The 12,614-nt window shown below is 38.8% G+C and overlaps 1 protein-coding gene across 2 annotated transcripts in view; it reads right to left on the reverse strand.

Annotated features, from left to right (window-relative positions):
- The window catches only part of LOC126262376 (vacuolar protein sorting-associated protein 52 homolog), a 109,255-nt gene that overhangs the window by 78,370 nt on the left and 18,271 nt on the right, over positions 1 to 12,614 (reverse strand). For both annotated transcript variants that reach the window (XM_049958972.1, XM_049958973.1), the window contains exon 3: positions 1,420 to 1,595. In XM_049958972.1, coding sequence (XP_049814929.1) covers positions 1,420 to 1,595 — 176 coding nt within the window. The remainder of the gene's footprint in view (positions 1 to 1,419; positions 1,596 to 12,614) is intronic.

Genomic DNA, 12,614 nt, shown 5'->3' on the forward strand with positions numbered 1-12,614 from the left:
TTTGCCTTCCTTACAGATGGCCTTATGTGCTAGCTCCATTTCATGTTGCTGTACAGTGTTACATCTATATATTTATGCAACATAACTGTGTCAAGCAGCACAAAGCTAATACTGTGTATGAACCTTACAGGATTGTTTTTAATATTTATCTGAATTAACTTACTTTCCCCATATTTAGAGCAAGCTGCTATCCACTGCACCACCAAGAAATTCTATTGAAATCCTTCTGTATCCTCCAACAGTCACTCAATGATGACACTTTCCCATAAAATATAGCATTATCAGCAAACAGTTGCAGATTTTTGGTCACCCTATCCATCAGATGGTTCGCAGATATAGAGAAAAATAGCAGTCATATCACTCTTCCCTGGGCACTCCTGACATTACGTTTGCCTCTAGGAACATTCACTGTATAGGACTACATACTTCTGCACATCTTGTCTCAGCATGAGCTAGAAATGGCCAAAATGCTAGTCATATAAATATATATTTCAAGAAGTCAGTAGCAATAATTCTTTGTAATGAAAATTAAATTAATATACTACTTGAAATGTTGATTATGGAAATTTAACTTAAGACATTCAGTCTGTGAACTGAAAATGTTAAACTCATCTCGATATGATTCTTCTATACTTATCATAAACAATAAAACTCTGTGATGCAGTCACAGTTCAAAGTGTTTAGACAATGTTGAAATCACAAACAACAACAAAATTGCAGACAACAAAGTGTACTGAAATATCAGTTCTACAGAAGAACTCGGACAGTGATACGAACCAAAAAATATGCTGTTAAGTAACACACGTGAAATTCCCTCATGTTTACATTAACACCACCGACACATGTATGAGTGAAGAGAGAAAAAACAAGAAATTGTGTCTTGATGAAGGCAGACTCTTCAAAACATACACAATGTTAAATTCTGTGCCTTTCTTGCAGCAATTTGAGGAGTAGGCTACATAGTTGCACTACTGTTACTCTTCTCACTTTTTTTCACTATTCACCATGCCCACTACTGTTCCTCTTCTTCTCACACTTTTTTCACTATTCACCATTCCAACATTAACAAAGTGTGACAAAACAGTGCAAGAGAACTCATCACAGTCATCCACAAAACACACGTACACATTATCCTACTGTCAAATTAAGGTAAAGGGCAACCCCTGCTACCACTAGAACCTTGCTATAAGTGCTTAGTCAATGACCAGTTTGATTCACTAGACTAGAGGGTCATGATATGTGGCACCCATCTAACAAGCTCATGGTAGTAATGAATAAACTATTTTCAAACAAGTAACAAGAATATGAAGAGCTTTAATTCCTTTGGGAACTGAAGTAGCATCTCCTGGAAGTTCTTTCACATTCATTACATTCTATAATTAGAATTGGATTTAAGCTTATTTCTGATGAGACACCTACTTTATTAATGTCTCAGAAACAGCCATCTCATCTATGAACTGACTTAGTGGTGCCCTCACAGCCTGACGATTATGAAGCTGCTGGCTCATTGCAACTGATTTCCTCTGTAGGAACAGTATCTCACTGCTGATGCTTCCCAAATCTGACTGGAAGCTCAATAACATGGATTCCATGCGCTGAAATGAAGAAAATACACCTTTCGAGTTTTGCAATACAATATAAAAACAAAAATTTAGGCTAAAGATAAATACTATGTAATATGCAAAGTAAGTGCCTGCTTGCGACATAATCCAATAGGAAAAAAATTAGGAAATCACAGAAACACACATGGGGAAGCAAGCTAAATCTGCTGCTTCTCTCATCGGCAGTTGTTAGAAAATTAGAGTTACATAAAAGTAGTAAAATATATGCACAAGTGGTATAGTGATGGAAAAGCAAACCATAGGTGAAGTGAGATATTCATAGTGCATCAGAAGTTTGATATACTGCAACAATTACTGAAGGTAATACTTCTAGTAATTGAAATGTAACTACAGACACTGTGGCCACCCAAATGAAAAATGCTCCAATGATTGTGAAAAATAGAACATCAAGAACAGATATATGTGACAGAAATGATGAGATTAGTGAAAATACATAGACGTCAGGATTACAGAGACATATCTGATATCTGACCGCGAGAATTCAGTATAAAATGAAGTGCCTGAAACATAGCAAGTTGATGCTCTTCTACTTGCTATTGTCCTATACAATTTAGTAACCATTTTTCCCTAGCCCTTCAGTTAACTGTACTTATGCATGTATGGCCTATGCCATATGAACACTCAAAATGATTACTTTCTTATTTACATAGTACTTCATGAGTATGATTAAAATGTTTATTATTTTGGGCAGTACAGGATCAATGAGAAGATTGATCATTTCCACTGTTTCATTATAATCCCTCCAGCTGCAGAACGAATTCACACAACTGACTTCCAGACTGAGTTAGGTATCACCTTACTTACTACTGCTTGCTGTGCGGAACAGGATTCTGGATGGTATTTGTAGTACAAGCAACTGAAACACAAATCCTTGGAGCACCACACAGATTTAATGACATCTATTCTGTTAAAGGAATATGGATTTTTTCAGAAAGGATACCAGAAGATACATTTCATTGGATTCAAAATGATTGTTCCTTTTCTGATCAACTTTGCTGCACACCATGCATATTTGATCATTCCTGTGAAAGCGAGTGCACTAAACTGATGCAGAATTAAAGAATGTATTTGTACGGCCTGTTCCCTCGTAGTGATGAAATTTAAAAATAAAAGTACACCTTCAGGATTTGTACCCATACCGCCAGCATGGTAACCATTAACATTAGCCGCTGTACTACGCCTGCCTGCTTGAAACATTACTAATTTTATGGTGTAGAAGTTAGGTGTAAAACTTCATCAAATTTCTCTGAAACTGTGTGGCATTGCATGAAAAGCCGCTACCTGGGTAGTCAGGACATGTCCCTTCAACAATGTACCCAGGACTCATCAATATCCATGATTAACAAGTCTGATGGCCCTTGTGTGTATCGACAATGGTGATGGATTGTGTAAATGAGCTGTCTTAACATACTTTTTTCTATATGCCCAAAGTTTGCAATTACAGCAAAAGTAGCCAAAACCCAAAGATTTTAGCAGACCTACTATATGGTTTTCCCATTTTAAATTTTCCTCTAAACATGCACACCAAAGAATTTACAATTCTCTACACTATTTATTATTTTTTGTTGTTTTATCAAGGTAAAAGAAGGTGGAGTATTTTTTTAGAGCAAAAACTGTATGAGATGCATATTTTTAAGCTTAAAAAGCTTGCCCATTTGTGCAAAACCTGTCAGTAATTATCACAAAAACTTCATTTTATATTTTCTCTGTTGATACTTCTCTGGTTGGATGCACAACAATGCTTGTATCATCTGCTAATATGCCTCCTGATTCAAATTAAATGGTACATCATTAATGTTTAACAGGAACAGCAGTGAGCCAATTATTGAACCCTGTGGGACTCTAACAGTAATTTCTACCCATGCAGATTATGTGGCATTCCTCTTTATGTGAAACAAACGACCTAGAATAACTTTTTGAATTCTACGTAACATCTTGTGCTGCAGCAGATGGCATAAATTGCTACGTGCAGACAGGTCAACAATCACTGCAGTGTTCCAGCATCAATTGAATATTGTGGACAAAAGTTGTATGTTTATTTAAGACATATGAACAAGATGACATTATTCCACAGTGTGGTCTACACGGGCCAGTGCCCACTCTTTGGTATGTATTACACTTTTCTATTTACTGGTTCCACATACGCATTACTGTCATAGCAGCAGAACCCACATGAGTTGAATTGTAATGGTAGCAAAAACCAATCGTTCCACAACATATGAACTTATTCAGAAATTATTTAACATTTAATGTATACTGGTAGTAGCTTTGTGTTTCCACATCATCTGATAGTTCTTTACTAAGACCGATGTAACAATAACCTTTAGAGAACACACAAGGCAGTACTGGTGGGTGCCATCTGTCAGCAATCTTAGTCACTTGTTGCTGGTAACCTGCCCTGAGTTTGGATTTATGTGGATCACTCTTTCTGGGTGCTGAAACTTCACAAATGACAATGCAAAATAGTCTGTTACTTCTGATTCCTTTCCTGCATCTTACTTGTGACTGTACATTGATATTTAGATAGTAGACAATACTGTGTTACCAAACAGAGACTTCTGTGTGTTGTTCAGTAAATACATATATGTACAATCACTGCAGTAAGAAAGGTTATAATGTAATACATCAGAAAACATTGTATTTATGGCCGAAGCTAAGTAAAGCTCCCAGAAAAATGCTGACAGAATGCTGTTGTCTCTCATTCCATCTTCCATGTTGATATTGATATACAAATGTAGAAGATACGCATGACGGTTGCACAAGAAGAGACCTAATCAGTGATGACAATGATGGTGATAATGGCAGTGTCAATAATGGCAAGCCACAAGGAAAACACTACATTATTGCACAAGGTGGAGAACATCCCGCATATCACTGCATTAAGTACATGTACTGGTCTGCCTCCCTCACAGGGCCGACATAAGCACTGAGGTTATGGCGAGGACTGGCATTAGATGCAACTACAGGAAATTAGTTTTTTCTTTGTTCACACATCATATCTATATAATTGCCATAAAAAGAATTCTAGAGTAACACATTTTGCACTAGTTGGTATTATTACACCATGCTTACTGGTTTGGACTTTGGGCAGTAATCTTGTCCAAGCATCAAAAGTGCAACACACAACTGATCCGCCACTAACGTATCCAGATTAGTTAAATAGACCCTATTCAGCACTAACATCTCCCAACAACATCATGTAAAAATCCAAGAGTTTCGGTGATTTTTACAGGAGAGAACATACCTTATGAGCTGCTCCACCTCGTCCACATGTTAATTATGGGGATTCAAGTCGTATGTATCTGCACAACAGATCAGCTTCATTTCAGCCTACTCAGAAAACTTGGCCGTAACATTCACTGCCATGGGCAGACGAGTTTCTTTTGTACAAATCATTTCACATAATGTTCAGTCTTCCACATTACATGCTACATGATATAATAATAATAATGCTCAGCACTGAGGGTACCATAAATAGAAAGAGGCATGTCAACTCTCTCCAATGATAATCATGCCTGTATATAATACCAGCCAGTTTGCATAAAGGTATAAACATAATGTGGGTCAAACTTAATTCCCACGAGTATACACATATGAAGAGAAGACCATTCTTTTGTGATACAAAATAGTGGTTTACTACTTATGATAAGGAGACTGAAAATATATTCTATGAGTCTTGGGGGGGGGGGGGGGGAGAAAATCGCTCCACATACACAATCCAGCTTCCTTCAATTACCAATGAGCCATATCAACATGATCCATAGGAATCAGTACTATCTCGGAGTTGTACAACAGTTAAATACAGATGGTACCATCAGGTTTCAATTTGTGAAGCATATTTCTCCACTTAACACATCATGACCACTGTCTGGATGCCTCCGCACATTTTTGCTGTTAGTCTTTAACTAGAAACGAGGCTAACCTCCTCCATTCCACATCCTGCAGTCTCAGTGATGTTGGAGGTGCCTTTGCAGCATAATGTATTAAGTACATTCAGCAATTACTAAGATAACTGACTTAGGAAGGCAACTTCTTTGATCTCCTGATAACAAACAGGTCAAAACTTTGCAATTAAGTTAGTGTAGAAGAGGAAATCAGTTACTCTAATGCTGTTGTATTATCAATTACCGAATGGGTTAAAAGGAATGTTAAGAAAGATAGGTAAAGATTTCTGAGCAGTCAGCAACATACAGTTCTCTCTTTCATTGATAATGTGGTGTACCTATGACTAAAATTCCCAAGTGTTGTACAACATGCCAAGCAAGTTTATTAGATATGGGAAAGATCTATTGTGGTTCAATAGCCAAGTTAGAATGTCACAAGTGTAAAATAGGCTACTTCATTACAGATTTAAATGAAGTAAAAATGAACATAAGAAGAGTATCATATGAAAACTTTTATGAATCCAAAAGTGAAATTCTTTTCACTGATCAGGTGATAAGTCTTAAGTAGTCTGCATTTTATGTTAACTCAGTATACAGGTCAAAGACATCAGTCCAGGAGCTCAGTGATGAAACTACTGCTGAAACAGAGGATGACACAAACAACCAACTAACTGTTTATGATCATAATGCCATTCCTCTTTTCGATCACTGCATGAACACCGAAGTAACAAATGTTGAGATAAGTGAACACAGAAAAGAAAACCAATGAAGATTGCCCAAAAGACAATAAGTTACTAAATCTGGTGGAACACCTGTTCAATTCTACACAGAGTGCATAAAAAGAATTTGCTTCACCTTGAGAATTACTTTATTGTGGACTACTGGTGCCACCATGTGTTCTGAGTGAGGTGAGAAAAAATGCGGGTCATTTCAAGATGGGTCAATAGACAGATGTGCATAACTAAAGGCTTATACCACTCACAGCTATCTGTCATAGTATTATGAAATACATTTCTTACTACCAAATAATCATTTTTGGTAGCCAATATTCACCCCTAAGGAAATTGTGACAAAGCAATACGGGATACTTTTATTCCCCGCTTGTTTGCTATCTGCCTCCTTAAAATTCATTTTTTTTTCCATTTCTCACTAATTACCATTAACATACATGAGTATAATCTGCATTTTCATAAGAGAAAGATTTGCCCTCAGTTTTAAAGAGTATAATACCAAATCTAATTTTGTGCATAGTTTTAGGTATGTAATTGATTTTATAATTTATTTAGACTATTCCTGGGTGGTATCTTTTGTTATAGGGTGAAATCAGTAATTGTTTTGTAAGATAAATTCTATTGTTGACATCTAAAAAAATATAAATTCTGTACTAAATATAAACATTTGGTGGAACAACTAATAGTATTTGTAAAGGATATATTTGGCTCTATTCGAAAACATGTTAGCAAAGCCAGCTCTTAATTAAGTAACTAACAGTTTTGTTGAAAGTATTGTTTGCATACTTATATTTCTTAATTTCATGATTTAAACAAATAATTCGGCCTAACCCTTGTAGCAGAAGAAACTGTTAAAAAGACAGAGTCTTTTCGATTTATTCAGTTAATTTAATGAGTTAAGTCCCCGCATAAACCATGGACCTTGCCATTGGTGGGGAGGCTTGCGTGCCTCAGCGATACATACAGTGTACCATAGGTGCAACCACAACAGAGGGGTCTCTGTTGAGAGGCCAGACAAACATGTGGTTCCTGAAGAGGGGCAGCAGCCTTTTCAGCAGTTGCAGGGGCAACAGTCTGGATGATTGACTGATCTGGCCTTGTAACACTAACCAAAACGGCCTTGCTGTGCTGGTACTGCGAACGGCTGAAAGCAAAGGGAAACTACAGCCGTAATTTTTCCCGAGGGCATGCAGCTTAACTGTATGGTTAAATGATGATGGCGTCCTCTTGGGTAAAATATTCTGGAGGTAAAATAGTCCCCCATTCAGAACTCCGGGCGGGGACTACTCAGGACGACGTTGTTATCAGAAGAAAGAAAACTGGTGTTCTACGGATCGGAGCGTGGAATGTCAGATCCCTTTATCGGGCAGGTAGGTTAGAAAATTTAAAAAGGGAAATGGCTAGGTTAAAGTTAGATATAGTGGGAATTAGTGAAGTTCGGTGGCAGGAGGAACAAGACTTCTGATCAGGTGAATACAGGTTTATAACTACAAAATCAAATAGGGGTAATGCAGGAGTAGGTTTAATACTGAATAGGAAAATAGGAATGCGGATAAACTACTACAAACAGCATAGTGAATGCATTATTGTGGCCAAGATAGATAAGAAGCCCTCGCCTACCACAGTAGTACAAGTTTATATGCTAACTAGCTCCACAGATTACGAAGAGATTGATAATGAACGATGAGATAAAAGAAATTATGCAGATAGTGAAGAAGGGAGGCGAAAATTTAATAGTCATGGGTGACTGGAACTTGATAGTAGGAAAAGGAAGAGAAGGAAACATAGTAGGTGAATTTGGATTGGGGGCGAGAAATGAAAGAGGAAGTAATCTGGTAGAATTTTGCACAGAGCGTAAATTAATCATAGCACCTATTATTGTGAGGATATATAAGGGCCCGATTTTTTGTCCCGAGACAGTCAGTCGACGACCGAGTTTCAGACAAGGAACCAGTGCTGGTTAGAACGACAACAATGCATCAAATTAACAGTGAAATAAGTGCTACACAATTAGGCCATTTGTTTGAAATTTGTGGTTAGGTTTATACGGCTCGTAAATGTTCATCAGTAAACTATTTTAGCAGTATGTGGATGTTCACCTGCAAACTATTAATGAGGCTTATTTAAAGTTAAACAATAGTGCACTGGCCATATATAACTGTTGGGGGGTTGTGAACAATGAAAGTAAAAGACTGTGAAACGCAACTGTGCCTGTGTCGGCTACATCATTTATAGTAGACAGTAGTTGCACTTCCAATCCCTATTTTTTCAGCCAGTGTGTCAACACCGAGAACAACAAACAAAGAAATAAAGAAAGCAGGGAAGTCATCACAAAATCATCAAATCTTCTGTAAAGACGTTGTACAGAATATTCAGAAAAGAGTAGGTAGAAGTACCCAGCTTGAAGTCATGTTCCTTATTTTATGTAAGGCGTTTGATATAGTTGCACACTTTAGCCTAGTGAACAAAACAAAACACAAGCTAACAGAATATTGGGTCAACTCTGTGAATGGATTAATCATCTCCTAGCAAACAGAACTGAAAACATCATTCTTAAATGAGATAAACCATCAAATCTGTAAGCAGCATGCGCCACAAAAGAGTGTTACAGGACTCTCATTGTTCAGCAGACAGTGAAAGATGTTCAACATGAAAATGCTTTACACAATAAATTAGTTAATACAAAACAGTAAGTCCTCTAATTTAATTTTTTTTTTTCAACGTGAAACAAAATTCATTTAACATGAAAAGAGTTTGCTTCTCAGATGAATAGGTTAAGAGAAAATTACAACACTAACCACTGGCTTTGACCAGTGATGTAGTGAATGTGACAAACGATATGAACTATGTAGTCACTATCTCATAACATTGGAAGATTTAGAAACACAAATATCACAAACAGTCTTGATTGCAAGAATTTACAATGTACAGAAAACAACATTTCAAATTAGTTCTGACGATATATAAATAAGAGAAATATTTCTTTGAAAGATATGAACAAAAAATTTTTTGCTTCAACAGTCCACGGGTGTACTGCCGGTCCATAGTGTCCAACGGGCACAATATTTAGGTGATCAGACATGTCGCCATCGTCAGGTGTGCTAACGAACTGAGCTCCTGAGGGCGGGCAGCTGCCCTAAATCCCCTTCCCCCGTGAGGCGTTCTTCCCGCGGCCCGTGACCGCGGCCGCGCGTCGTCGGTCGCTGAGAGGCTTGGTTTTGGCGTCTGTGATGGCGTCAGTGTAACTGCCTTTTCCACCCTGGTCATTCGTTCGTTTTCTTTGCTGAGTCTCTTTTTAATTAGACTCAGTGCTGGTTCCCATGCCTTGCTGAGGTTATAGCCACAATCTCTGTCGAGTCGGTTCCTGGTACGAATTTCGATAGCCTCTCTAATGACGCTGTCCCAGAAAACGAACAAGCGACCGGCGCGGACGAGGCACCACAGACGCCGACGCCAGCCTCTCAGCGACTGCCGACGCGCGGCCGCAGACCGCGGAGAGAACGCCTCGCGGGGGAAGGGGATTTAGGACGGCCGCTTGCCCTCAGGAGCTCAGCTCGTCAGTGCACCTGACGATGGCGACATATCTGATTGCTGAAATATTGTGCCCGTTGGATACTATGGACCGGCAGTACACCCATGGACTGTTCGAGCAAGAAATATGCCGGGAGAAGTTGAAGAATCACATAAAAATTTTTTATCGTAAATAAGTCATAGCTAGTTTCAGAAAATAGACTTAAGCTATGAAGTAAATTTCAATGGTTACAACAAGAAGAACTTAAACTATTTATTGGAGAGAAAATAAAATTAATATCATAAAAGATGCATTACAGCTGTACTGGGGACCACAAAAAAGTTACGAATTAAACAAAAATAGAAACTTAAATAAAAATGTAAAGAAAAAAGATTGATAAATCAAATAAATAATTGCTCCTGAAACAGGAGAGATAGTGTTTTGTTTATCATACACATGCGAAGTGAAGGCAAGCAAAGCTCTGCACTGAGTGACTGCAGTGTCATCCTCTGCCAACGGCATCACTGGACATGGCGTGGAGGGGCGTAGGGCCAGTACAGCGTTCTCCCAGCCATTGTTAGCTTTCTTGACCTCGGAGCTGCTAGTTTTCATTTAAGTAACTCCTCAATTGGCCTCAGGAGGCTGAGTGCATCCTTTGCCAGTCCTCTCATTGACAAAAAATACCTGCCAGTAACATGGGAGTGAACACGGCCCTCTACATAGCAGCCAGATCCACTGACCACTGAGCTTAGAAGCAGACTCATACAGAGCAAAAATTAAAAAGGTAATGAAATTTGTCTTGAGACCAATGAAAATATCACAATAAATGGTGCTACAAAGAGATGCAATTCCAAATGTACACCAACAAGAGACATCACAGCAGCCAATACCATTAGTACTGCAAATCCCACGTGACCCAAATATACTTGCTTTTCACAGTCGCAACATCATCCAGACTTAATAGTTTCTTTTCTCCATTCGCTCTTGTTAAGCAAACAGTGGATGCCACTGTTGCATGTTAATGCTTGTTTTTTGTAATGTAAAATCAAGGAATTCACTGTGTATTCCACATTCATCAAGGGTTTATGCAAGGAACCATCACAACTAACATACTGTACTGACTTAGTCTGGAATGTATAAATATAAGTTGTTCTCATCAAATCCTTTTCAATTGACTACTGCAAAGTACATATATTGAAAAGTATGTACCGTATCATTATCTCCACTCGAACTGTATACTGTATTTTTTGATACTACCCTGGATTTCCTAACAATTAATTTTGTTTCAGTTCACACTGTGTATCATGATTCCCACTACAGCTGTTGAACTTCTTTACAGTACTTGATTCATATTCTCAATAGTTCTGGTAACACCCAGAATAACAGACATTTCTTCACAGTTATTTGATGAGCTTTTAACAATGAAAGTTACAGGCTTTATGTAAACTACACTGCTGTGCACAACTTAATGACAAAACAACTTTTGGATGATGTGTCAAGGCCAAGTAACATGGATCGATGAAACATGGACCGTACGTAGAAAGAATTGCTACGGTATAGTACGGAAGGTAAGTGAAATAAACACACACAGAGACAAACAGAAATAAGACTTTCATTCAAAGATAATAATCACACATAACTCACTGTACTTCACGATGATCTCCTGGCCACTACACAAGAAGTGACATAGTTCTTAATAATATGTGTGATCACCATGGACAGCAATGCATGCTCTGCAACATGCTTCCAAGCTGGCAACAAAGTTTAGAAGAATTTTGTGTGGAAGGAAGTTCCATTCCCCTACCAGTGTGGTTTATGACTGCTGGGTGGTCGTTAGTGCATGTGGATGGACTTGCTGTAATATGTCTCCCCAAAGCATCCCACACATGCTCAATGGGATTTAAGTCGGGGAGGGCGTGGAGGGGGGGGGGGGGGGGGTCTGGCAGGCCAACTCATTCGCCAAATATCCTATAGTTCCAAGAGCTTCTCCACATGCGCCATTCAACAAGGTCACACACTGTTACCCCCAAAAAAAGTCAGGGCTGAATGCACCCTTGAAAAGACACACATGGGGAAGGAGTACAGTATCACAATAGCATCGACCATTAAGAGTCAAGTGTTCAAAGATTTTGAGGTCAGTAAGCCCATGCAACATTATGCCTCACACCACAACACCTGGACCACAAAAGAAATCTCAAGTTTGACAACATTCTCGGATCCACCTCTTGCCATACGAATGTGTATTCAGAGTCGCTACTCAGAGTTATTCTGCTTTCATCTGAGAAACACAAGTGACCCCACATCTCATAGGGCTGGCCCCTATGCTCTTGGCACTGTTGTAAATAGTGTGACCAACTGTGCAGGTGTTAACAGAAAACAACATAGCAGTTGTCCAGCAAAGAGACCACCCCCATGCAGTTGCTTTGCTACTGTGAAGCACGAGATTGTGTGCATTGCAGTCCTGTTAACTGCACCCTCTGTTTCATGTGGGTCCCTTTATACCTGGGTTGAACAATGTAGTGGCCATCTGTTCCTGTAGTTGACGCTGATCGACTACCTCCTCTTCTTCGGGGAGCAGTGCCTGAAGTTCTGAATGCTCCCCACACGTGTAACAATGCTCTTGGGCTACAGTCATCACACTTCGTCCTTTTTCCATTTTCCTGTTGATCCTTCCTCACATGAAGATATCCAAATGTTGCCTCCAAGTTATGTTGTAAAGAACACCACCACAGTGTATTGTAACTGCTCACTGACACACATTGTCTTTTCCCATTTCTTCAACAGCCTTGTGTTGTGGGAGCAGTCCCATCTGGTGCTATAGTCACACTACCTTCACACCAAGTGATGCCTGGTTTTCCATGCCTAA

Source organism: Schistocerca nitens, chromosome 6 (genome assembly GCF_023898315.1).
Source record: "Schistocerca nitens isolate TAMUIC-IGC-003100 chromosome 6, iqSchNite1.1, whole genome shotgun sequence".
Lineage (NCBI taxonomy): Eukaryota > Metazoa > Arthropoda > Insecta > Orthoptera > Acrididae > Schistocerca > Schistocerca nitens.